This window comes from Hyperoodon ampullatus (assembly GCF_949752795.1).
Source record: "Hyperoodon ampullatus genome assembly, chromosome: 2".
NCBI classification, from domain to species: domain Eukaryota; kingdom Metazoa; phylum Chordata; class Mammalia; order Artiodactyla; family Ziphiidae; genus Hyperoodon; species Hyperoodon ampullatus.
Genome location: NC_136915.1, coordinates 46,597,515 through 46,623,326, shown reverse-complemented (window position 1 = coordinate 46,623,326; position 25,812 = coordinate 46,597,515). Strand labels below are relative to the sequence as shown.

The 25,812-nt window shown below is 52.7% G+C and overlaps 1 protein-coding gene across 7 annotated transcripts in view; it reads left to right on the top strand.

The window, feature by feature from the left end:
• Nucleotides 1-24,041, top strand: part of SSBP3 (single stranded DNA binding protein 3) — a gene marked incomplete at its 5' end in the record, with an annotated part of 164,498 nt that extends 140,457 nt beyond the window's left edge. For 5 of the 7 annotated variants that reach the window (XM_079696919.1, XM_079696920.1, XM_079696918.1 and 2 more), the window contains 11 exons: nt 1,187-1,253; nt 1,359-1,435; nt 9,815-9,879; nt 10,562-10,610; nt 11,225-11,260; nt 11,747-11,801; nt 13,114-13,184; nt 20,866-20,944; nt 21,182-21,210; nt 21,324-21,425; nt 22,282-24,041. In XM_079696919.1, coding sequence (XP_079553045.1) covers nt 1,187-1,253; nt 1,359-1,435; nt 9,815-9,879; nt 10,562-10,610; nt 11,225-11,260; nt 11,747-11,801; nt 13,114-13,184; nt 20,866-20,944; nt 21,182-21,210; nt 21,324-21,425; nt 22,282-22,311 — 660 coding nt within the window. In that variant the 3' untranslated portion in view covers nt 22,312-24,041. Of the gene's footprint in view, nt 1-1,186; nt 1,254-1,358; nt 1,436-9,790; nt 9,880-10,561; nt 10,611-11,224; nt 11,261-11,746; nt 11,802-13,113; nt 13,185-20,865; nt 20,945-21,181; nt 21,211-21,323; nt 21,426-22,281 lie in introns of all 7 variants that reach the window. The other 2 variants (XM_079696917.1, XM_079696921.1) reach the window with 2 other exon arrangements.
• Between the last annotated feature and the right edge of the window lie 1,771 nt (nt 24,042-25,812).

Sequence of the window (25,812 nt, the reverse complement as noted above, 5' to 3'; positions counted from 1 at the left end):
ACACACACACACACACGCCATTCTGAAGCTGAACAGTGAGAAGTTGTCCCTTTGTTTCCCACCACCTCATTCCAGGACTGGTTTGGAGTTTCCTTTTGGGCCATCCGCTCCCCACTCGGCCATCATCCCTACAGCACAGTTGGGCGGGGCTGGGGGACCCGGGCGAAGCAGGGGGTGGGGGTGGAGGTCCCCATCACAGGTGCCCAGCTTTCACAGAGGCTTTCCTCTCCAAGCCAAGGGCCCGTGCTTAGTCCTAAGGCATGGGGTTCTAAAAGTGAAGCTCCCTTTCCCTCCCCCTCCCCCAGCTCTGCTTTCCTCTTTTTTCATATTGCAGCTGAAATAACTTCAGTCTCAAATAAATTGCTTTGAAGGGGTTTTCGTAGCTGGTGTGCCAAGCGTTCACTCAGGAAACCCCTGGCCCCGTCCTCATCTTCTCTGTAGTAGTCACACCAGCATGTGCCACATGCACCAGGCCTTGGGTGGCAGGTTGTCACTCAGCATCCTGCTCACCCTCTCCTAGAGGCCTCCTCTTTTCCACCCCTGGGGTCCAGAGTCCTGGGTGTTCTTCCTGGCTCTGCCGCAGGTGACTGAGGGCTGACTGGGGGCCCTCAGGCCTCTGGACCTCAGCTCCCTCATCTAAATCTCAAAAGCCGCCTCCTCCCCTGCCCCCTTGAAAAAGGACGTCCCACGGTGGCAGGATTTTAGCTAGTGGGTCTCGGGTCCCCACCGTTGGGAGTTGGGGATAAAACGAGTTACATCTCCACTCTACACGAGGCAAAGGAGAGACAGGGTTTGGCCTAAACTGCATCAGCTGGAGTTTGGGTGGTAAAAGGGAGGGAGGGAGCAGTGCTGCCTCTGAGGGGGTGTGGCTGGTGGCCCAGCCAGAGTGTGCCTGGGCTCTGGCAGGTATATAGACCTGCCAAGACGGCAGCGCTGGGCCGTGGTTCTTCTCCCAAAGATGAAGCACCCATGCTGACCCACCCATGCTGCAGTTTTCCGTAACACCAGCTGGAGCTGACTGCTGCTGCCCGGGGACCCCCCAGCCGGCGGGCAGCAGGAGCGGCCTTGGGGAGGCCATGAGTGGCCCTAAATAGTCAGGTGGGGAGCCTGGGCAGGCAGGTGCATTCCCCTCTGTCCCCAGCTCCGGGGAGCAGCCACTTACCTCGGGTCTTAACGTTTCTTTCAGCCTCCGGGAGGAGTTCCTGGGACACAGCCACTGCTGCCCAATTCCATGGATCCCACGCGACAACAAGGTAGACAAGGCAGAGTGGGCACGGGCGGGGGGGGCATCAGGAGGGCTCCCCCCACTGTCTGCCGCCACCTCCTGCCACTCACGGCTCACCCGCTCTGTCACGCAGGGCACCCCAACATGGGAGGATCAATGCAGAGAATGAACCCTCCCCGAGGCATGGGGCCCATGGGGCCCGGCCCGCAGGTAACCGACCGCCTGTCTGTCTCTCCATGTCCCGGCCATCTGTGTGCACCCGCCTTCTCTCCTCTTTCCAAGTCTGTTAGTCTTTCCACGTCTCGCAGCTCGGAGGGGTGAGGGGAGAGGGCGTGACCAGGGCCCCAGCGGCCCGTTCTGCCCACAGCTGGGCAGCCCACCTGGCAGAGTTGAGGGGACCCCCAGCGAGCTGGGGAAGAGGAGCATTTGGGAGCCTTCCACGGGAGGGATTTGAGGCATTTGGAAGGCAGGGGTCTGTGTCCCCAAGCAGCGGTGTGGGTCCCCAAAGCTTCCTCCCACCCTTGGGAGGTAGGGTGGGCCTGAGCTGGCTCAACGGTCACAGTTTGTTGGGACCCAAGGCAAGATATTGCATTATTCTGCCTGCAACTCACCAGTTGTCTGAGTTTGGACAAATCACTTTCACCTCGGTGGCCCCAGCAGGCCTCAGTGTCCCCCCCCAGTCCAGTGGGGGGTGAATCTGTAACCATGGTCCTTGGTGGTACCACCCAGCTGCGAGGAGCCAGGCCGGCCAGGGCCCCGGCACTCCCTTCAACTCAGAGCTTTTGCCATTTTCATATACCAAGCTCCTGCCTAAACTTTCTTTTGCCCAGAGGGGCTCCACTGCCAAAAAGGACAGTTTAGAAACCTCTAGAGGAAATTACCTCAAGTGCCCTGCCCACCCCTTTATAGCAGCAACACAGTGGTCGCTCCTTGGGATGCAGCTCCATACCCACAGGTCCCGGGTCCCACAGCACCATCAGGCAGGGGTCTGGCAGGCCATTCCTGTTCCAGCACCTTCTCACAGTTGGCTCCCGCTCTTCTGAGTGTTTGAACACGGCTCTGGGTCCTGCAGGCGCTGTGGCAGAGAGTTTGCTGTGCTCTGCCCTCCTTGCGAATTCTCTGGTATCTGACTATCTAAAGCCAGAAGTCTGAGTAAGGAGAGGGGCATTTCACAGTGAGAGCAGGAGGATTTTGTTCTAGGGTGTTCCTTCCCTTCTTTTCTGCCCTGCCTGGAGGCCTCCTTTTCTCTCCCACTCCTGCTTGTCGGTGCTGGGATGCTCTGGGCCCCTGCACAGGTTTCCGGTTCCCTGGGGGTGAGGTCATGCCCCCACTCACGCACACATGCCTCCCTTTTGGAGGAAGAGGCGTCTGCCACACCCCACAGCCCTCCACTCTGTCTGGAATTGTATTTACAGTACACCCAGCTGCCGCGTTCTTCTCGGTGATGGCTGCAACATCTGTGGCGTTGAAAGATTCTTAGGGAGGTCCTTGCCTTTCGTTGGCCCCTTAATCCTAAAAGGAAGCAAGCCCACACCAATTGCAGCTCCAGTTTTCTTTTCTTTCCTCAAATCCCCCAGAGCTTGTGTTTTCACCAGCTCCTTTTAAGCTACCAGAGTGGCCCCTTCCTGCCAGGCGGCCGGCTTGAGCTGACCTCCGCAGGAACCCGTGGGAGGGGTGACAGGGTCTGAAAGCCAAGTGTTCCCTCTCCTGAGTCAGAAACTCTCAGATTCCTCAGCCACACACTAGAGATACTCTTGGTGTGGAAATCAGCAGTGGCCTTGGACTTCCAGGATGTCTGGGGGGTTGGGGGGGTGTCTAGGGGACACAAGAGGATGGAGTACTCCACCACCCACCCCTCTTGATTCTTGGAGACTGAGCAGCTGCATCTGTAAAATGGGAAGGAGACCAGTACTTCCTTGTACGGTTGCTGAAAGGAGGAGGCTCAAGTTCTTGGCGTGATGCTTGGCCCAGGGTAGCCTCTTAGGAATCAATTCGTGTTTTCCAACTTGGGGCCTTAAAACCATAGTTCAGGACTCGAGCTGCTTGGGTTTGGTGATTGCTTCGCGTTTCTTTTTATTTTTTCTGGCAAAGGCCATTAACACTTGTTAAGTCTGTAGTAATACTGAGGTTCTGGAAGCTGGGAATGGATAATTATCAGACGGACCGAGGGCAGAGTGTCCCGAAGTCTAGGACTTCCTCCTGGCTTAGCGGGAGTTTCGTCGTGTCCATGTCCCTGAGCAGCAGTCTGGCACACTCTCATGGCACGTTTAAAGAGGGTGGGGGTCCTGAAGGCTGAGGTCTTGCTGAAAAGGGCCCTCCTGGCCTCACCAAGCAGGGTACAGGGGTGGAGCTCTTGTAGGCTAGCAGGTCGGTGCCCAGAGGGGAGGGAGAGGCTAGCCCTGCGGTGAGGCCAGCTGACCCTTTCCACCCTGCCAACCTCAGGGGCTCTGAAAACATCTCTCCTTTTTTTTTTTTTTTCTGGTTTTATTAAGATATAATTAAGATACAGCACTGTGTAAGTTTAAGGTGTACCGCATGATTTGACATACATACATCATGAAATGGTTACCACAATAAGTTTAGTGAACATCTATCATCTTATATTGATACAGAATTAGGAAATAGAAAAAAATGTTTTTTCCTTGTGATGAGAGCTCTTAGGATTTACTCGTAACAGTTTTCATGTATAACATAGAGCAGTGTTCATTCTATTTATCGTGTTGTATGTTACATCCCTAGTACTTACTTACCTTCTAATTGGAAGTTTGTGCCTTTTGACTGCCTTCATCCAGTCCTCCCCCCCACCTCCTCAGCTCCACCTGCTGCCAATGGTAACCACAAGTCTGATCTCTTTTTCTATGAGTTCATTTGTTTTTGAAGTATAATTGACCTACAGCACTGTGTTAGTTCCTGTTACACAACATAGTGATTCAGTATTTCTGGACGTTTCAAAATGATTGCCACAATAAGTCTAGTTACTATGATGTGTCACCATACAATGATATTATATAGTTATTGACTGTGTTCCTCACACCATACATTTCATACCCATGACTCATTTTATTTTGCAACTGGATATTTCTACCTCTTAATCTCCTTCACTTATTTGTTTCCTCCCCCTCCAGCCCCACCCTCCTCCCCTCTGGCAACCACCCATTTGTTCTCTGTATCTGTAACTACTTCTGTTTTGTTACTTGCTTTGGTTTTCTGTTTGTTCATTTGCTTTGGTTTTTAGATTCCATGTATGAATGAAATCATACAGTATTTGTCTTTCCTTATCAGACTTATTTCACTTAGCATGATGCCCTCAAGGTCCATCCATGTTGTCACAAATGGCAAGATTTCAGTCTTTTTTATGGCTGAATGATATTCCTCTGTGTGTGTGTGTGTACTACATTTCCTTTATCCAAGATGAATGGATAGGTTGCTTCCATATCTTGGCTATTGTAAAAAATGCTGCAATGAACATAGGGGTGCATGTATCTTTTCTAATTAGTGTTTCTGTTTCCTTCCTTTCCCATGTCACTTGTGCCCCTCTGGGTAGGGTGCAGTATTAAATTCCAGAGCCAAACCTCCCTTAGAGCAACCCAGATGTCCTCACCAGCCCCTCACTGGGGGCAGAAAGACCTGGCCTTGAGTGAGCCTGGGTCTCGGCGAGATTGGGGTATGAGATGGATTGCAGGTTCTGGGGTCAGCCAAGGAGTGGGCATCGTAGAGCCTGGAAGTTTTAGACCCCCAAGCTGAGGGTAGGGAGAGGACAGGATCTACCCCCCAAGCCTTTTCTCTCTGTCCCCTGAGGGTGCTGCCCTGATCACTCAGAATGGACAGGAAAGGGATGAGCTTAGTGCTAGGAACACCGTCCTGGCCTCAGCTCAGCCTGTTGGGGCCTCCAGTCCCTCATCTGCAAAATGGGTGTCCGGTGATGACCTCACAGGGCTCACCGTAGGGCTGTGTGAAACAACAGCTGTGAGAGAGACCGCAGCACAAGGCTCCGCAAAGCATTGCACGGATCCCATCCCCTCCTTAGAACCTGGGCCCAGGGAGGGAGCCCTGTCTCTGCCATGCCTGGACTGTTAAGAAAGGTGACCAAGCCCCTTCAGGCAGTCTTTAGTAAGCACCACTGCATGCACAGGGCCGTGCTGAGACTGGACACAGAGGTGGGAAACCTTCAGCCTGTTATTCCAAGTGGAGAATAACATTGCTAATAGTGGGGCCACTCTAGAACTTTCTGAACAAAGAATAGGTACAGTGTGGTCTTGGGGCTACTTTACAGGTTTCAAAACCGAATGGAGTAACATCATACTTTCTGAGGTTGTGTATCATTTTGGCCTAAATGTCACAAAGGAACCAGCAAACTAGGCATCACCCTGCCCTTTGCCCTCAGTGCCTCAGGCAGATTTTATTCTGGTTTTGTGAAGCAGCCAGTGGCGAAAAGGAGGTAGTATTTCCACTTAATTGTATTCTCTCTTTAAAGAATTATGCCTATGCCTGTGTCAGGTGAGAACTTCTGGCTCAGTTTTTCTTTTTTTTTTTTTTTCATCTTTATTGGAGTATAATTGCTTTACAATGGTGTGTTAGTTTCTGCTTTATAACAAAGTGAATCAGTTATACCTATGTTCCCATATCTCTTCCCTCTTGCATCTCCCTCCCTCCCCACCCTCCCTATCCCACCCCTCCAGGCGGTCACAAAGCACCGTGGCTCAGTTTTTCAGAAGTGAATCCTGTTGGGGTGAGGCTGAAACTGGCAGGGCTCTGAAGGCTCCCGTGGATGCCACTTGCAGCGCGTCTGGTATTCTGGTTGGGGTGGGGTCAGCACAGCCTAGAGTCAGATCGCCAACCTGGCTTGTCTGCATTTGAGAATGTTCAGGTGAAGGATAATCCACCATCCCTAGAGACAGTCCTGTGCCACCAGGAGAAGCTGCATCTCCCCACTGAGCCAGGACAGCCCAAGCTCAATGCCTCTGAGCAGAGACCCCAGAAGGAGATGGAAGGATCGTAAACCAGGCCAGGGCACCCTGGGCTGGTGAGGAGAGAGTGGAGCCACTCAAGGCACTTTCCCTGGTGGCTCCTCGGAGACCTCCCAGTGGGGCTGGCCAGGCTGCTACATGACTAGAGGTGGTGGAGGGCCGACCCAAAGCCCAGGAAACTGCCCAACAAACTGGAGACCCCTTTGACAGGTCTGTCCTAAAGACTATTCTTTGGGGCGCCAGGCAACATCAAAAAAGAGCCCCTGTGCTGAGGAGTTGCAGGAAGCAGAAGCAGGCCCCAGCCCCTGCCAGCTGCAGGGTACCTTTCTGCATCGCCATGGACCTTGCCCAAGAGTGCAGAACTGAGACCAAGAGGGTGGGGCCTGACCCTTTATAGTTCCTGACCACGGATCAGCCCCTCTGTCCAGGGTCTGGGGTGCCCTCGTCGGGACAAGGTGTAGGTGTGGGGAGGTAGGCAGACATACACATGCACACACCCCTGTGGATGTGGCCGGCTCCACGGCTGCACCAAGGACTCCTCCCAGGTCTCCAGCTGCCCCATCCCTGCAGAGTAGTGCTGAGGACAGAGGAAGAGGCGGTGTCTGGCTATGGCCACACCTCAGAACCCAGTGCTGCGGGCAGGTGGGCACTGGGAGAAGAGAGAACCATTTCTACTGAGTCCGTGAAACTGTGCGTCTAAGCCCTCCCATCCTCTGTGAAAAGGCCAGTGTCTCTGATTTGAAAACTTGCCTCCAAAACCTGACTTTCAGCCTTCCTTTCACCCCTGATTTACTGTATGGCCTTGGGCGAGTCTTTGGCTTCTCTGGGCCTCTAGCTTGTCATCTATGAAGTGGGGGCATGTAAGTGGCCATCGGGGTCTGGGCCTCTGCAGGAGGGAGGACCTGGCAGGCCTGCTCCCTCCTGGGCAGTGGCTGTGCTGGCTTTCGGGAGTCTCCTGAGGGGGTCGGGTTAGGGCAGCAGGTGGTGCACCCGGAGCCTCCCCCTGAGGGACTGTGTGTCCAGACATCTTTCAGGAGTGAGCACCCTGCTTAATCTCCTCGCCGTGCTCTGCTGCCACGTCCTGGGCTCCCGCCGGCCCCCAGGCCAGCCTTCCACTGCATCCCCACAGTGCCGGCTACTCTCCTTGGTGTGAGAGAGAGCAGGATGCAGCTGCAGCCCCTGGAGGAGATCTCACTCTCTATCTGGAAGACCTTTCTGATTGGCCAGGCTGCACACAGTGGAAGAGTGGGCTGCCTGGGGAGGTGGTGAGCTTCCTGTTCTGGAGCAGCGGAAGCGAGGCTGAGATTTGTACAGGGGATTTAGTAACTGCACGTGGGCTTAGAAAGGGCCCTTTAAGACCCCATGCTTAAGGCAGCATTAAAGGCTTTGGCGTTTGCTCTGCCAACATCCCAAATCAGTACACACCTCTGAGGGCTGAGGGAGCACTTCAGAGCCATCATTTCATTTGATCCTCACACAGCCCTGTAAGGGTGGGGGCTCTTTGTCCCCATCTTATGGACGAGGCAGCACAGCGGAGGGGTTGCAGCTCTGAAGCCATGATCATAGCTGCACGAGGGGCCATCACTCTGCTTCTGCGCCTCAGTGTCTTAATCTTTAAAGTGGGGATAGTAGTGAGGTTGTGGTGGTTAAATGTAGGTGATACTAAGCCCGTAGAACAGCCTGGCACCGAGGAAGCATTGTTATTTGTGTGGTTTGCCCAGAGTCAGGCTGTGCTGGGGCAGGCTCTCCGTGTTCTGACCTCAAATCTGTGGCTCTGCTCACCTCGCGTAGCATCGTCCATAGGGAGGGACTGGCCCCTTTGTTCACTGATCTTGCGGCATATTTGCTCCAGGGCAGGTGAGTGTCTTCCGGCCCAGGGACTCAGCCCTGAGCAGGCACGGGGGATGCCAGCTGCCCCGGCTGCCCTCCCCTCCCTCCCCCCACTGCAGGCCTTGCTGTCTGCCAGCCAGCCTGGCGCTGCTGCGGTCATTGTGTACACCCTGTCTGGACACTCTCACTCCAAACCCCTCTCTGGGTGATGAGGCCAAGGAGGTGGTCCTGAGATGGTCCCTGGCTGGAGAACCTGCCACCAGCCTGACGGCGGCTCTGTTTGTCAGCTCTGGCCCTTGAGCCTCCTGTTGTGTCCCCACTCCCACCCTCCTCCCCGCCTCCCAGATGTGTGGTGTAGAGAGCAGACCCTGAGGCTCGCAGATCCAGGATTAAACCCCGGCAGAGACATTAGCTGACTGTGAACTTGGGCACATCTTCCTCCCCCCAGACCCTCAGTCTCCTCTTCTGTAAAATGGGAGCAATACCAGCTTCATGGCATCGTTACAAGGTCCAAACCAGAGACTGTATGTGTTATGTGCTCAGTAAAAAACAGCCAATGCTGGCTGTTCCTTTGCCATCAAAATTCCACCAGCCTACTTTCTCCTACAAAGGCGGAGCTCAAGCTACAACCAGCCTCATGTTACTTTCCATTCATTCACTTCTCCACTCCATTGATGATTCAGTGCCCAGTCTGTGCCAGTGCTGCCACTGATGTGTGCAGTGACGGGGGATATGAAGATCAGTAAGATAGAGTTCCCGCCTTCCAAGGGGTTCAGAGTCCAGTGGGAGAGATGGACATGTGGCCACGATCATAAGCCAGAGTGCTGCAGGCCGTTGGGGGAGGACATCACAAGTCACTCTGGGAGTGACTAGGATGGAGCAGTTAACCCCACGGGATGGAGCAGGGAAGGCCTCACAGAGGTGGTGCTGTTTGAGCTGGGTATTGGAGGACGTGTAGGAGCCTGCCAAGTGGAGAAAGGGAGGCAAGGTATTTATTCCTGCAAAGAAAATAGCTCTGGAAGAGGGGCGTCGGGGAGCAGTGGTGAAGGAGATGAGCCAGGTGAAAGGCCTGGGTGCCTGGTCCGGTTGCTCTGACCCATCCCACTGCCATGGTGGGTTGTGCCGAGCTGAGTTGGGACTCCTGCAAGTTTCCAAGTTCTGTGTAGACTCTTCTCTTAATGGAACGGTGATTCCCTTGAGCAGGGAGACAGAGTTTTCCTCCTGCTCCTCCAGTACTGTGCCTGTTGAGGGCTGCACGTGCTGACACCTGCATCGGGTGATGATATGGAGGGACAGCCCAGACCCGGGGCAGGGTGGGGTCTGCAGATGCCCGGCCGCGGGACAGGCCTTTTGGGAGTGTGCCTCCCCTTCCACGTGCAGACTCAGCCCTGCCCCCGCCTGCTGGCCATTTCTTCTCCCCAGATTTCTAAGGTGGGTGGTGGTCACCAGCTGGTCCTGTTACTGAGTCTCTTCCCCTTTCCTGCCTGAGACCTGAGGGCAGGTGCCAACCAGCATCATGAGCTCCTTCCTGGATGCCCGTGTGCTTTCAAGAGACCCATCCTGAAGCCCCTGAAGATGCATCTAAAGCTGTGACTGTCCCTCTGTGCTGGCTTGTCATTGTGGTCCTGTCAGTTGGTTCCCACCCCGCATTTTTTTAATGAATGTATTACTTTCTCATCAGATCCTTTTCACAGACTAACCCTCTCGCTTATGTTCTGTTTGTTTTTCCCCCTCCTTCTCTCTCCGGTTCCCCTTCTCCTTCTCATAGACTGACGCTTGGTTATCGTTGCAGAATTACGGCAGCGGCATGAGACCACCACCCAACTCCCTTGGCCCCGCCATGCCCGGGATTAACATGTAAGGCCAACCACCCTGCTAGCGGCTCAGAGCCCATGGCTTTCCCCACCCTTTGCTCCCCCTGAAAGACTTGTGATGGGAGTAATTACTGGCACCTCTCTGGACCTCAGTCTCTCATCAGTAAAGTGAGGATGTTGAACATACCGGTGATGAAACCACATACACCCCCATATAGTGTTTGTCTGTGCCAGGCAGTCTTCCAAGCTTGCTACATGGATTAGCTCACCCAATCTTCATGATAACCCTGTGAGGTGCTTATTATTATCCCCTATTGACAGATGGGGTAACTGAGGCACAGAGAGGTGAAGTAACTTGCCCAGGCTCACACAGCTCTAAGTGGCAGGGTCAAGATTTGAAGCCCTGTATGGTTGATCACTCTTTCAGTGCTTCAGTGGTGTAGCCTCTTTGCGGTAGTTGATCCCTATGGGAATCTCTGTATTCCCTTCCTAGGAAAATGCATGTGCAGAGGAAATATTATTTTCACAAATTTTGCACATAATTTATAGGAATCTATAGATTTCTACCCACAGAACTACACATTATTACCCCAGAACAGCTCTAGGAGTGTATGAAGGACTTCCTGCTAGTGATTTCAGCCCTCTTGTTCTGACCCTGCTGGCACCACCCCCTTGGTGCTTATAGCATCTTTTTCATTGTCTCCATTTCTCTCTCTCTCTCTCAGGGGCCCGGGAGCTGGCAGACCCTGGCCCAATCCTAACAGTGCTAACTCAGTGAGTACCCAGGTTGGCGGGGGGCTCTATCTGCTAGGGATTGGGTTCTAGGGTGCAGGGTGGTTCCTGTCCCCAGGTTGGAGGTGTCATGGGGAGTGGGACGTGGCAGGATTCCACCTGATGCCTCCAAGGAGAAGCCCACCTGTAAGGGGAAGGTTGGGAGTGTCATGCTGGGGCCATCAGGGGCTCTCCCCGCTGCTCTGCAGAAGCTGAGGTGTGAGCTGAGAGCCGGGCTCAGAGCCCTGTCCATGTAGAGGCTCCTGCCAACCTCCTCTTTCTTGGCAGAGCTGGCTTCCAGCACTCAGAGGAAGGAGCTGGGAAGGGGCTTAGCACAGACAGTCCAGGGCAGGAGGCCGGGGGTGGGGGAAGCTCTCACTTTCCTGTCCTAGAACTGGAGGGTCTCCCGCGCCTATGGCCCCCCAAGGCTCCCTGCCAAGGCTCTCAGGATCGGTTCAGCATAGGAACTGGATTTGGCTCACATCCCTGGCCCCCCTAGAGACACTAACCAGGTGGCTCAGTGTGTTTCCCATCAGGAGTGGGGTTGTGTCCCCCAAAGGATTTGGAAGGTAGAGGAGGTGTCTCTGAGGTGTGGCTCATCCCCCTCTTGTTTCTAGATTCCATATTCCTCCTCATCACCCGGCACCTACGTGGTAAGTGTGTGCAGGTTTGGGGCATTGCATGCCTAACCTCATGTGACTGTGTGTACAAGAGTACTTGGGGCGGGGGGGCCCTGTCTGTTTCCTTTCACAACATATTCTGAGCACAGATTCCAAACTGTGCTAGAACTTGCTGTCAATATTCAGGTATCTGTACTTTCTGGTGGCCCAGAAGTCCCCAAACAAGACCCAGAGTTGGGACCCCCATTCGGGGGACTGACCAGTAGGCAAGTCAGCTTCCACTACAGGCCTCTGGTTTCACCGGTCCCCATGTGTGTGAGCACACATGCACGCCCACAGCTACCTCTTGGTTTAAAGAAAGGACAAGGGGAATCCAGTTCCCCCAAGCCTTAAACACCCGGGCCCTGGGTGAGCACTGGCTGCTGACTTGGCTGGAGCTCAGTGGCCTCTCCCCACGTGTGTCATCACCATGGGTTTTTTACCGTGGGTTTCTGATGTCAGTTTTTATCTCATCTCCAGGGACCCCCTGGTGGTGGCGGCCCCCCAGGAACACCCATCATGCCTAGTCCTGCAGGTAAGAAGGCTGGGGGAGGGGTGCCGCTGAAGGAGTAGGGAGTCCTGGAGGGGCCTGGGTGCAGAGCCAGGGCTTGCAAGCCACTCTTCCTGAGCAGTGCGCCCCCCACCCGGCATCTTGGCACCAGGGATTTAGTGGGCAGGAGGCCCCGGTGCCCCCAACCTGCCGTGTGGCCTCAGCCGGGTCACTCCTCATCTCCAGTGAAATGACAGGGCAGAGCAAGGAGACCCGGAAACAAGGGGTCTCACCGCCTTTGGCTCTCGCTGGTCAGAGAGAATCCTGTCCTGGTTGTCATTTCTCTAGATGACTGAGAAGGGGCTTTTGGGTTCTGGCATCCTGGGACAAGGACTCTACAGCGTGATGCCTCTTGAGTGTCTAGAGCTATTGGCTTCTGGTCCTCTGTATCAAAGATCCCTTTTCCCCTTTAATCAGAAGAGGGCATGTGCGCACACCCACACCACACCACACCACACACACACACACACACACACAGTATCACAATTGTGTTTTTTCCCAGCTAAGAGTAGCGTACCATCAACTAGAAGGAATTCAACATACTATCTTTACCCACCCCCAAAATAAAAAGTGAGGGGTAGTTGGATCTCTGGTGCCTGCTCCTGATATAAACATGTTAGCTGATTTCCTAAGGAGACTTTTCTGGCTAATTGGGGACACGGAGGAGTCCCTCTCTCCCATCCCTTCAGCTCCCCGTAGCAGGGAAGCTGCTCAGCGGCAGGGGTGAATCTGGCGGTGACCGTGATATTCCCGCTCCTGTTCCCTCTTTCTCCTGCTGCATTTTTATGAGCTGCATGACCTACATTCAGACTGGGTCACATTAAACCACTCCATATGTTACTGCGTCTCCAGCCCCATCCCTGCCTCTCCCTCCTACCCCATCAGCTTGGCAGGGTGGTCCCATCAGCTTGTGGTGTTTCTCTTTCCCAGTTTGATTAACACTGCCGGGCGGGGTTGGGGGAAGAGCACAGGTGGTGGTCTGGCCGCCCCTGCACTGCCAGGCAGTGTCTGGGGACCAGATTTGGTTTGCGATGGGGGAGACGGCTTTGCCGTGTCCACATTGGTATCCAGGCACCCTGAAATCCTTCCTTTCAGGGTTGAGTGGTTTTCACAGTTGAATTTTCTGCGATTAAAAACTTTGTGAATCTTCATTAAATACAAATTAGCCAGAAAATGGTGGTACTTAGAGGAAATTTTAGGTGATAAAATACAAAAGAATGAGTTCAAGTGCCATGAGTTTGTTTTAATTAAGAAGTGAATTAATCACCCCGACTTGTGGGTTTCCACTGTTCTACAGATTCAACAAATTCCAGTGACAACATCTACACAATGATTAACCCGGTGCCGCCTGGAGGCAGCCGGTCCAACGTAAGTCAGCTTCTAATAATTTACACATCAGGTACTGCGACAGATCCAACTGACTTCGTCGGCTGAGCGGAAAGCAAGCTTAGCTGATGGCAGCCATTTGTTACCAAAGATGGATAAAATAAACCATCAGAAAAGTGATTGACTCTTGGGCAGCTTGGTTCCCATTTCATAGCTGGCAGCGGGTGGGAGAGAAGTGGGTGGGCTGATTCCCACACCTCTGGTCAGAGTGGGGCGCCCAGCCTCACGGTGGGGACCCCTGCTGGCCCGAGCCGGCCGTTGACGGGGAAGAGCAGCAGGCTACAGGTGGGCCTGGGCCAGTCCCTGCTCGGCTGACTGTCTGTGCACCTGGGCGATGTCTTAGGTCCCTATCCTTGGCTGTGGAGCTTTGGGGGGAGGCCCCCGGGGGCCTGCCTGCTGTGTGCCTCTGGGAGCCCTCAGACCCCCCCATCTTGTAACCTCTCTGCCTCTGCTCGGGCCCTTCCCTCACCTAGAAGCCACTTCCTCCCTTCTTGGCCTCTCAGAGTCCCAACCTGCGATGATGTTGCCGCTCAAATTCCACTCGTTCTGAGTCCTGCTCACCTCCTCCCTCTCGTGTTCCCGCGCCCATGTCAGGACTGGACTGTGCAGTGGCGGCCTGTCTCCCTCTCCCGGCTGGGAGCTCCCTAAGGACAGGGCTGGTCTGACCCACAGACAACCCTTCCTTGCCAGGCGGGGGAGGTGAGTCCCACTGGCCTTGCCCTCCGGGAGCTCAGGGTCTGGAAAGGAGGCTGTCACGTGACCAAATCAGTAGTTTGTGGGCTACAGAGCCAGAGGGCGGGCTTGTGGCCCCAAGGTTGTCTCGGGCCCTTAGGGATGCACAGTTTGGTTTTGCCAGTTCGGTGTCTGATGTGCCTCCTGAATCACCCCATGTGTTAAATCCTGATTATGGGCTTCCCTGTGCTGGCCGCTGCGTGTGTTTCATCCTCCAGCAGCCTCTGGGTGAGGGTCATTGGCCTGCCTCCTGGGGGTGCTGAGAGGGACCTTACCCGGGGTCCTGGGACTGAGAAGTGTGGGAACCTCGCTCCTCAACTGCTGCTCCACCACCCATCTCTCCCCTTCTCCTGGGCAGCCAGCATCTCCCATAGCCCCTGCCTCTCCCTAGGGTAGCCGGCCATTTCGGGTTTTAGCACTGAAAGCCCTGTGTCCTGGGAGATGACTTCCCAGGACACAAAAATCCTGGGTTTTGGCAATGGATGCAGGTTGGGCAGAAAAGTGTAAGACCTATATAGTGGCCCCAAAGACAGGACCGAGCACGTGAAAGTGGCATAGACTCCCCACTTCCCATGGTTGCCGTCACCGTATTTTCCTGAGCATGGATGCCAGCAGTTGTGGTCTGTGGCTCTCAATGATGGATCATCCGTGTTGCATCATTCGAGGGGTACGACTCAAGCGCGCTGCATCCGGGCCCTGGCGGAGTCCACCTTTGACTCTGCTTGCAGCTTAACTGTTTGTGTCAAGATAGTGCAGTTTTCATTTTTCACATTGTGAGTATCACGATCATGTTTTCTGAGAGCTCAGATAATGAAAATGAGAACGATGAGACCACCAGCACCAGCGTGACCCCGACACCTCCAAAAAAAAAAAGGGCTGAATGAATTTTAATGACAGGTGTGAGGACACATACAACTGGGTCAGGGAGGCAAATAACCCAAACAGAACATACTGGCAAGTGTGCCGAAAAGGTGAGAAGGGGTGTGGGTGGAGAAAGGGTGGGAGAGCGCATTGTAGACAGAACTGCACAGTCTGGGACGAGACAGGCACATCCTTCTAAATCAATCAGAAGTTTTGTGCGTCTTCCAAAGAGACACCAGTGCTCAGTGCAAAACAGCGGCTGCCACGTTGGCCGGGGCATGAACACCGTTGGCCCTTGAATGAACACCATCGCCATGTTGCTCCATGAACTGAGAAGGTTACATTTCCTGACTCAGAGGCTGCAACTAAGTCCTGTGGGTGAACAGAAGGGGGAATTTTGATGACAAGTGTGTTGGTCCTTTAGAGCGTGCAGCTGATTCTATTGCATCTTCGAGAAAATCAGGGAGCTTCCTTCATTATATCACATGGTTCATCACACCGTGGCAACAAAACAGTCTCCCCAGCTTTTAGGTACTTTGACTTGAAAACTGGAGCTTCAAATCATAATCTTGATTTCTGCAAAGAAGATGTTAATGAAACTGCAGAAAACAAATAAAAGATTGTTGTTCTCCATGTCCAAATGCAAACCAGACTTAGCTCGTTTATCTGCATATGTGGCAGACAGTGCAGTTAATTTGGCAAGTTTCATTTAGTCTATAAACTTCTTACCTGTTAAATGCCCCACACACCTTGTCCCCGACACTGCTGTCAAGGGGGGAGATTTGCTTACCTTTGATAATCCAGCTTTCATGATGAAACGTTTTGGTCACTTGTCAATTTGATCAAAACCTGCAGAAACACTTAGTGAGATTTTTGAGTTTATAGAAATGGAGAGAGCCTTGGACACACGCCTACAGATGGCTGTCATTGTTGCTGGCCACAGAGAAGATGTTAAAATGTCAGCCTGCTGTGATGCTCTTCTCTGATTTGGAAATAGGATGAGATGAGAATGCAGAAAGGAATGACAGTAAAATAGAAATGTAGTTGCTGCTTCTCCAGAACTGTTTGATGATCTTTAAAGAGGCCATGAGGAGCCTAGATGAGGCTGAGTGGACGGCACTTGAGCTGTTCAGGTTCGTGGGGGGTTGTGATAAAGCCTCATACAGCCAAAGTAATGCCTCACCTTTGGAAGTGAGGCTGCTTGAGGACTCAAAGTGTCACCAGTAAGGGCAGCCAAGTTAGGACTTTCCCAATTTCTTTATTAAAACTGTAACTTATTTAGAATCCAGCTTAGATCTCACAAGTTCAGATTACCTTTGCGCTTTAAAACCAGTTTCCCTAAGAAAGAGAGGTTTAATCGATAATGATATCCAGTGTGCTCGGAATGTTTAGAAGTGATGGCCATCGTAGGCAGGCATAGCCCATCTGATGAGCTCCTAGATGAAAAGGGCCTGACTGACAAGCAGCTGATCTTCCAAAACCTGCTTGTAGATACAAAGTGGTTGGACATCTTTGGAGAGCTGGAAGCGATTCCTACAGATCCCAAAACCTGAGCACGTAAGCAAAATCCTAAGCACTCCACGTGCAGATGTGTTTGTTTTGTTTTTTTGGCTGCTTTGGGTCTTTGTTGCTGCGCGTGGGCTTTCTCTAGTTGCAGCAAGCGGGGCTACTCTTTGTTGTGGTGCGCGGGCTTCTTGTGATGGCTCCTCTTGTTGCGCAGCATGGGCTCTAGGCGCGCGGGCTTCAGTAGCTGTGGCTCGCGGGCTCTAGAGCGCAGGCTCGGTACTTGTGGCGCACGGGCTTAGTTGCTCCGCGGCATGTGGGATCTTCCCGGATGAGGGATTGAACCCGTGTCCCCTGCATTGGCAGGCGGATTCGTAACCACTGTGCCACCAGGGAAGTCCGTGCAGACGTGTTTGTGGAGAGGATAGTCTGGTGTTACCACGTTGGACTGACACCAGGGCCTTGATAAGAGCAGAGCGGCATGTCAGTGCATTTTCCATTTGACTCTGTATTCAGTTTTGCCACTACGTGAAAGGAAAGAAGGATGCCCGAGAGCCTGCAGGCAATTCAGGGAAGTATTAGTGGAAAAGCAAGCGCCATTTGCCCTGTTGGACCCCTGAAAGCAAGACGGGTCCTCAGCGGCTCTAATGGACACCACCCCCACCACACACACAAAATCGGCCAGGTTCTTGCTTTGGCCATGTCTTCTCACACTGGCATGGTCTGGTCCAGAAACGTGGCCTCAGGAGGTGCCACCAGTGTTCCCATCAGTACACAGAGGATATAGGACTGAACGATCTTCCTTGAATGGATTATCCAAGACATCTACCCAATGAAAGAAACAGTGCTAGCTTTTTGTACGTAGAACCTTTTTTAAAATCTTAAAAAAAAAAAAAAAAAGGCAGAGCAAAAATATCCTATTGTGATACAGGACAGAAAAAAATGTCAGTTTTTAGAAACTAAATATAGGTAGTATCTGTTTAATCAGTCCTATTGTATTTAGGTTCTCTTTTGAAAAAATCTTACATGTGTGTGTTCAATAAATACACAGTAATATAGCCTACAACATTTAAATATCCAGTAAAGAGTTGAAATAATATACTGTGTCAGAAGACAGAAATATTATAAAAGTGTTGTGTTTTTTCCACACGTCACTTGTTTAACTAGTCCTACTGTTGCCCCTGTTCACTAGTTCAGCTGTTCTTTAATAGCATTTAAGTAACAGAAAAGTAAATAATACAGAATAAAGAAGTGGTGCTGGGACAACTGGATATCCACGTGCAGACGAATGAAGTTGGACTGCGTCCTTACAACATATACAAAAATTAACTCAGTGTAGACCCTAGGCCTAAATGTCAGAGCTAAAACTATCAAACACTTAGAAGAAAATGAAGGAGTAAATCTTTGTGACCTGGGTTAGCAAAGCCTTCTTACCTACAACACCAGAAACACAAGTGACAAAAAAAGTAGCTGCACTAGACTTCATTAAAATTTAAAACTCGAGGGGCTTCCCTGGTGGTGCAGTGGTTGAGAGTCTGCCTGCCGATGCAGGGGACACGGGTTTGTGCCCTGGTCCGGGAGGATCCCACATGCTGAGGAGCGGCTGGGCCCATGGGCCATGGCCGCTGAGCCTGCACGTCCGGACCCTGTGCTCCACAACGGGAGAGGCCACAACAGTGAGAGGCCTGCGTACCGCGCAAAAAAAAAAAAAAAAAAAAAATTTAAAACTCGTGCTTCAAAGGACACTGTCAAGAAGGTAAAAGGACAACCCACAGAAAATATTTGCAAGTCATATGTCTGGTAAGGGACTTGAATCCAGAATATGTAAAGAACTCTTAAAACTCAATAATAAAAAAAAAACCAACTTAAAAATGGCCCAAGGGGAATTCCCTGGTGGTCCAATGGTTAAGAATCCAACTTGCAATGCAGGGATGCCAGTTTGATCCCTGGTTGGGGAACTAAGGTCCCACATGCCACGAGGCAACTAAGCCCACACACCACAACTACAGAGCCCGCATGCCACGACTACAGAGCCCACGCGCTCTGGACCCTGTGCCCCACAACTAGAGAGAAACCCACGTGCCACAACTAGAGAAGAGCCTGCGTACCACAACTAGAGAGAAGCCCACGCGCCATGACGGAAGAGCAGCTAAGACCCGACGCAGCCAAAAAATAAATTTAAAAGTAAATGGGCCAAGGATCTGAATGGACATTTCTCCAAAGGTGTACACAAATAGCCAATAAGCACGTGAAGAGATGCTCAGCGTCAGTTATTAGGGAAAAGCAAATGAAAACTACAATGAGCTATCACTTCACACCCACTAGGATGGCTAGAATCAGTAAGATAACGAGCGGTGTTGGCGAGGATGGGAAGAAATTGGAACCCTCACACATAGCTGGTGGGAACGTGGAACGTGAAGTGGTGCAGATGCTGTGGAAAACAGTCTGGCAGTTCTTCGAAAGGTTAAACAGTTACCCTGTGACCCTGCAATTCCACTCATAGGTATCTACCCCAGAGAAATGAAAGCATGTCCACACAATAATTGTACACAGATGTTCACAGGAGCATCAGTCATAATAGCCAAAAAGTGGAAACAACCTAAATGCCCATTGACTGATGAATGGGTAATTAAATGTGGTATATACATACAATGGAATGTTACTTGGCCATAAGAAGGAATGAAGCACTTGACACATGCAGCAACATGGATGAACCTTGAAGACATTTTGCTAAGTGAAAGAAGCCAGCCACAAAGGTCACATATAATTCTTTTGTATGAAGTGTCTAGAATAGCTAAATCTGTAGAGACAGAGAATAAATTAATGGTTGAGTGGGCCTGGGGATTCAAGGTGGGGGATGGGGAGTGACTGCTAATGGATGCAGGTGATGAAAACGTCCTAAAATGGATGGCGGTGATGGTTGCACAACTCTAAATACACTAACAACCACTGAATTGCATACGTTAAATGGGTCAGTTGTATGGTATGTGAATCATATCTCAAGCTGTTAAAAAGAATAACAAAAATACACATAATATGTAATTTAAGATACCTGTTTGTTAAATATACGTATGTTGCAGTAATAACACATGTGCACAATTGTTTATTACCACATTTTGGGATTCTTTTGGTCTGGTATGACTGCGTCTGGGTTTGGCTCCTTAAAAAGTTGGTCACCCTCATCCTCCTATCACTTGGGTTCATAAGCATGAAATTGGTTGCCGGATGGCAAAATGTGCCCCAAAGCCTGCAAGTGGCCCTGGGAGGCCACTGGGGAGGCAAGGATCCTGCACCCACGGGGTGTGTGAGTGGGCAGCGGGGTGAGGAAGCGGCTGGTGCCCCAGCCCCTCCCCTGCAGTCTCGTCACATCGGTTCCTCCTCCAGCCACGCCGTGCTGCCACCTGCTAGGAGGCCTCTTTCTTCTGCTCAGGCAGGACCCCTGCAGAGAGCAAGGCCATGGTCCATCTCTGCCTGCCCAGAGTCTATCCCTCAATTATTTGGGCGCTCTGCCTCCTCCTCCGTGCAGCCTGTTCTGATTTCTCTGCCCTTTCCTCAGTGCCTCTTTCTGAAGCTGCAGCCGTGCTTTGTCTGCAGCTCTCTTTGGATCTCAGCATCCTGTAGGGAAGTTGGGTGTCCGTGGCTGTGCTCCTCCTTCAGACTGAGGCCCAGGTGTGACTCAGCTCTGTGTCCTTAGTGCCTGGCACAGGCCTCCATTCTGCCACTTCGTCCCCTGTCCACCCTGGAATCCAGTCTGTATCCCTGGGCCTTGGCTCTCCAGACTGGGCTCAGCCATCCCTTGGTGGCCGTGCGATGTGACCTCTGGCCTTTGGTTGCTCCTTTGCTGAGATGGGGGGGTTAGTTCCAGACAGACCTGAGGAGGCGGGTAGAGCAGATTACACGTCTGGTGTCTGGTCTGTCTGCACCGTCAGTTCTGCTCATTAGTGAACTCCCCAACACAGTCCCAGCGAGAGAAGTCCTGCCACCCACGCCCCAGCTCCCCACACGTTTCTGAGGAAGAGCCTGGAGGAGGCTAGTGTGATGGTTCCAGGGCCAGGCTGCCCACGGTCCAGCCCCAGCTCCTCCATCTCTCCTACTTGGGAGATCGTGGGCAAAGCATGGTCCACTCTGCTTCAGTCTCCTCATCTGTAAAATGGGGAGGAAAAGCACTAATGTTTTTGTTTCCTGGCCTGGCAGTTGGTCACTCCGTCTGTGTGAGGTTCTCAGCGGCGAGCCCCGCACGCTGCCCCAGGGATGGAAAGAGCCCGGGATGGGATCCAGCAGGCCTGGTTTGAGAGCTGTCTCTGGGTGGCCTTGGGCCAGTCCCTCTCTCCAGGTTGGTTTCCTCCCGTGGTGCATAGGAGTGAGCGCCTCTGCCTTGCACAATTCCTAGGGCCGAGGGGAGGCACCAGCTCCGGCCTCCTGGTGTTAAATTGAATGCCTGAGTGTGTGAGAGTGGCCCCACCAGAATGGAAGCTCCCAGGGGATGCAGCTGGGCATGGGAGCCCTGCGAGGGTTGCAGCCGAGCCAAGAGCCCACTCAGCTGCCACGCTCTGTGCTTCTCCCACAGTTCCCGATGGGTCCAGGCTCGGACGGCCCGATGGGGGGCATGGGTGGCATGGAGCCACACCACATGAACGGCTCGTTAGGTGAGTCAGCGCCCTGACCTCATCATGCTGCCCCCCGCCCGACCCTCCCGGGAAGCCTTCCCTGCCTTGGCTCCTGGCTCCACTAGGCCGGGTCCCCACAGGAAGATCCCAAGAGGAAGATGTTGCCTAAGTAGAAGATCCTCTTTGCAGAGATGTTTGAGCTTGGGTGGAAGGGTTTGGAGGCCCCTGCACAGAAGGGTGGGCAAGAAACTGAACTGGATTCTTTTTTCCTTTCAGGGTCAGGTGACATAGATGGACTTCCAAAAGTGAGTGTGTATTCCATGTCTCCTTCCTGACAGCACCACCCAGAAAGCCTTTCCCCCATCTGGGGGGCAGGTTGCTGGGGGCACGGGGCTTACCTCCTCTGCTCTCCCTGCAGAATTCTCCTAACAACATAAGTGGCATTAGCAATCCTCCAGGCACCCCTCGAGACGATGGTGAGCTAGGAGGGAACTTCCTCCACTCCTTCCAGAACGACAATGTAAGTGTGCCTGCCACCACCCTCATTTCACCCCTGGGTCCTCACCCTATCCCCTGGGGCCTGGGGCCTGTTGATTTAAGTTTCAGTCTCCTGGCCAAGACCTGCCTGCTGGGCCAGTGTCCTGGCAGCTGTGTCGTGGGCCTTTCACCTCGGTTATCTTTCCACACAAAGTGCAGAGCCCTCACCTCCCCCACCCCCCTCCCCAGCTGTGTGGCGCTGACCCCTGCTACCTGAATCTGACCTTCCCGAAGCATCCACATGGAGGCGCAGCGCCTCCAGCAATGAAGAAGCTGACGTGGCTGGACGAGCCCTGGGCTCTGGCCCACTGGGTCTCTGTCCCAGTCTTACTTCCTCCTGTCCTGGGGAAGGAGTTTCACGCAACCAGTGACTTCCCGGGGTCTCGGTGCCGAGGAGCTGGCCGTCTCCTTTTTCACATTGGGCCTCTATTTACAGTGTCATCTGAAGAAACGATGTCATGGTTAAGAAGCTTTTGAGAACCCAGGCCGGCTCCCACCCCAGGGCACCCTGTCTGTGCTCCGGCTTGTCAGACCCCCGTTCTCTGCAGTCCGTGGCCCCATTAGGGGAGGGCAGGGGCTGCTGCTGCTTTGCTTGGAAAGAAGGGGTGATTTGGAGAGGGAAAGGGGCCAGGGGAGAGGAGTCAGGGACACGGGCTGGTGCCAAGAGGTGGCTCCTAAGTCCCGCCTGCTGGCCCCCTGCCCACCCAGTGCCATCATGGGTGTCTCAGCCCAGCCATCCCCAGACAGGCCCAGTCCAGCTCTGTGCAGTCAGACCTCCACAGGGCTCTCCCACACCCTTGCCCTCATGACCCCCCGCTTCTCTGCTTCTCCCCTTCCAGTATTCTCCAAGCATGACGATGAGTGTGTGATCCCCCCTCCTCTTCTCTGAGACGCTGAGAGAGCCGGCATTGCAGGCGGGAAGGTGCCAGAAATTATGCAAGAAGAAGTGAGGTGTCATTACCCAGGAGCTGGGGGAGGGGCATCTCCTGCTCCCCCTCAACCCTCCCCCTCCCCTCCCCCAACCTTTCTCAATTTTAGTTTCATGCAATAAAAAGGCCGAACTTTTTATTCCATAAAACATGAAGGACAAAACTCAAAAATACATTTCAAGTCAATGACCAGAAAAATCCCACCCCTTGCCCTTTCCCAAAAGGACCTTTTATGTACATGACACATTTTTGTTGGTTTTTGTTTGGGGTTTTACCGTTGTTGGGATTTTTTTAATTTGTTTTCAGGGGGGTTTTTTTGGGGAAAAATTTTTAAAAATGGAAGCTTCTAGCAAGCCCCCCCCACCCCAATCAACCTCTTTGCTTTCTTCTTTAAAAAAAAAAAAAAAAAGGACAAAAAAAAGCAAAAAACAAAAAACAAAAAACAAAAACCCAAGCCCTGTTGTCTGTCTGTACCCAAGCCCTTCCACCAGGAAAGCTAGTCTAGGTGTGAGATCTCACCTGTCTTTGTAGCCATCTAAAAATAATAATAATAATTATAATAAACTGGGCAGTTTACAATCGGTGGTTTCTTTCAAACGGCCTTTTTGGGAAAGAAAAAAGGAGTCACCCTTTTCCACTTGGGGTTTTTGGTTTGTGCTGACGGGCAAGGGAAGGGCAGGAACCCGTCTTGTTTCTGCTTGGTCTCCTGGCGAGGTGGCGACAGCAGCTGCACAGCTTCGACCCCAGACCCCCTCCCCCGTTACGTGGCCGGAGGGGCCAGACCACCGACCGCTTTCAGGATCCCGCCCCAGTGGAGCTGTGCTGCGACCCAGTGGCATGCACTGTGTTCCCAGGACTGCTTCCTCTCTCTTCTGGACCTCTCCCCGCCCAGCGTCCCGCCCTCCAGCCCCCTCCTCAGCCCCCACCCCAGTCTTCCCAGTGAGAATCCTGCCAGCGGGGTGGTGGCCTGGAGCGGAGTGGGGGAGGCCGCCCCGACAGGATGGCTATGACCTGGGACATGGAAACTGTGACCTCCACGTTCTCATTCCTCAAATCGTCGTCCTCGTGTGTGCGGGCAGTGGAGGGCTGGAGTTTGGGTTTTCTTTTGTTTTTTTCCCCTCTTGATTCTTCTTTTTCAAAAATGGGATATTGACCAGAATTGCTCTGTGTGCACTTGGAACTGGACAGAGAGACTTTGGAATAGCTGTGGGGGGCGGGGGGACGCCAGCAACCAAACAGATGTACTGTTTCCGGTCCTGTTTTTATTTTCAAAAACCGGCAAATGCGACAGTGGAGCCTGTCCCCTCCCAGGAGGGGTGACTTGTGGCCTCCTTCACCTCACCACCCCCCATCGAAACCTCTGTGTCTTGCCTTGAAGACACCAGAATTCTTTGTACATTTACACCCCTCCTGCTCCTCCTCCCCTGTAGCTGGTCTTTGTTTTCGTCCCTCCCTTTCTGATCCATGTATATCATATTATGTGAGATATCATCTGCCTGAAAAAAGACCTTGTGCGGATTATTGGGAACATTGTAGCTGTTTCTGTGTTTTTTCTTACCTTGTAGTCTGGTTCTGAATTAAGAGAGGAAAAAAAAGTAATTATGATACATTGTAGTTTGTGTACGATATATGTTGATAACGTTTTATTAAAGGGACATCTTTTTTCCGCAGCCCTTCCTGACATGTTTGGGGGGAACGTGGGTTGGAGTTCATTATACTGATTACAAAATGCCAGGCAACTGGTTGGGCAGAATTTTTGTTCCTGGTGCAGGGCAAGATTTTGGTCTCTGCTGTTCAGGAGTCGGCCTTCTTTTCCTGGGCGTGTTAATCTCCTGTGGAGAGTTGGGGAAGATGGGAGGACACTGTCTCACTTCAAATATTCGGGGACATTCTAAAAGGCAGTTGCCGTTTCTCATCTCGCAAACGCATTTTGGTTTGCCAGAGTATATTTTTCTGGATAAGGTTCCCGGTGTGCTGTTTTCAGTGGAGAGTCAGCATCGGCTAGGCTGGCCCCATGGGCTGCAGCCATGCCCTGCTTTCTCCCTTCAGGTGGAATTTGCTTCACAGGTCCTAGGGTGCCAGGCCACAGGGGCATTGAGTTTTATTTTTTCACCTCCAAGGCAACAGGGAGCCCTTGAAAGATTTGAAGAGTGGCACAGTTTGACTTGAATTTTTGAAAACAGTGCAGGCCGCATCCTGGAAGATGGTTGGGTGGGGCTGGACAGATGCGGGGAGACTCAGTCCCAGCTGCCGTCTAGGCAAGAACTACTGCAAGCCCACCAAGTCAGCAGCTGTGGATGCTGATTTGAACAACATTTAGAAAGTAGAACTTTGTGCCTCCCTGGAGCTCTGGGGCCAGGCCCGCAGCAGGAGGGGAGGGGAACACACGATGTCTGAGCAAAGTGTGGCTTCAGCCTGCCTTTACAGAGTGTGAAGGGACCAGTTTCAGATCCTGCAGGATCTGTGTGGCCCTGAGCATGTTAGTTCATAACCTCTGTCCTCAGTTTCCTCATCTATAAAATGGGGATAATGGTTTACCTATCATGTGGTGGTTGTGAAGATAAGTTGACATTTGTAAAGTGTTTAGAACAGTGCCTTTTTAAGTAGTAAGAGCAGCAGTGTTAGCTGTTGGTGGTATTACTCTTTTGGGGAGCATCTAAATGGGTGTGATGAGGAGTAGCTGGGAGAGCCTAGAAAATTCCATTTGTCCTTCCGTCCTTATCGGGGAATAAGGCTTCCTAGGCTCTTCCTCAGCACAGACGCCTTTGAACTACTGGGAAAACACTGTTGGACAGATGAGGAGACACAGGCTGTTACTGACCTGCACTGACAGTCCTGGAGAGGTGTTTCTTCACCAGCACTGAGCATCCGCCACGTGCCAGCCCAGCGCTGAGCAAAGAAGGTGATGACAGGCAAGCACCCACTCCATACCCTCACTGCCCTTGTGCTCCCCAGAGCAGGCCTCAGGCGCAGGTGGGACCAGTGGCCTGGAGAAGGGAGCCCAGGTGACAGGGGCCCCTGCAGAGAGGAAGGAAAGGGCCCCCAGCCTGTAATGAGAGCCTGCTGTGTGCCTCACTGCCCACCTCTGCTGGGGGCGGGGTTCGAACACCGGGCACCCTAACACACCCCTCAGCCTGTGATTTCCCCCAGCACCCCCCGAGTTGCCTTTGCCACACTCATGGCCCTGAGGAGGGCTGGTTTGGGGTCGGCCTTCTCAGCAAGAGGTCTTTGAGGAGAGGACAGGCTCCTGTTCCCCCCAGTGTTTTCACCACCCTGCCCTGTCCAGGCCGGGCCAGATCCAGGTTCTGCAGCCAGGATGAGGGTCTCGGAGTGAGAGGCAGAAGGTGGGTATCATTCCTATGCTTTCACAGAGGAGGGCTTTAGCCCATCACTGAAACCTGGGCAGGAGTGGACAAGCCAGGCCAAAGGCCCCAGCTCAGC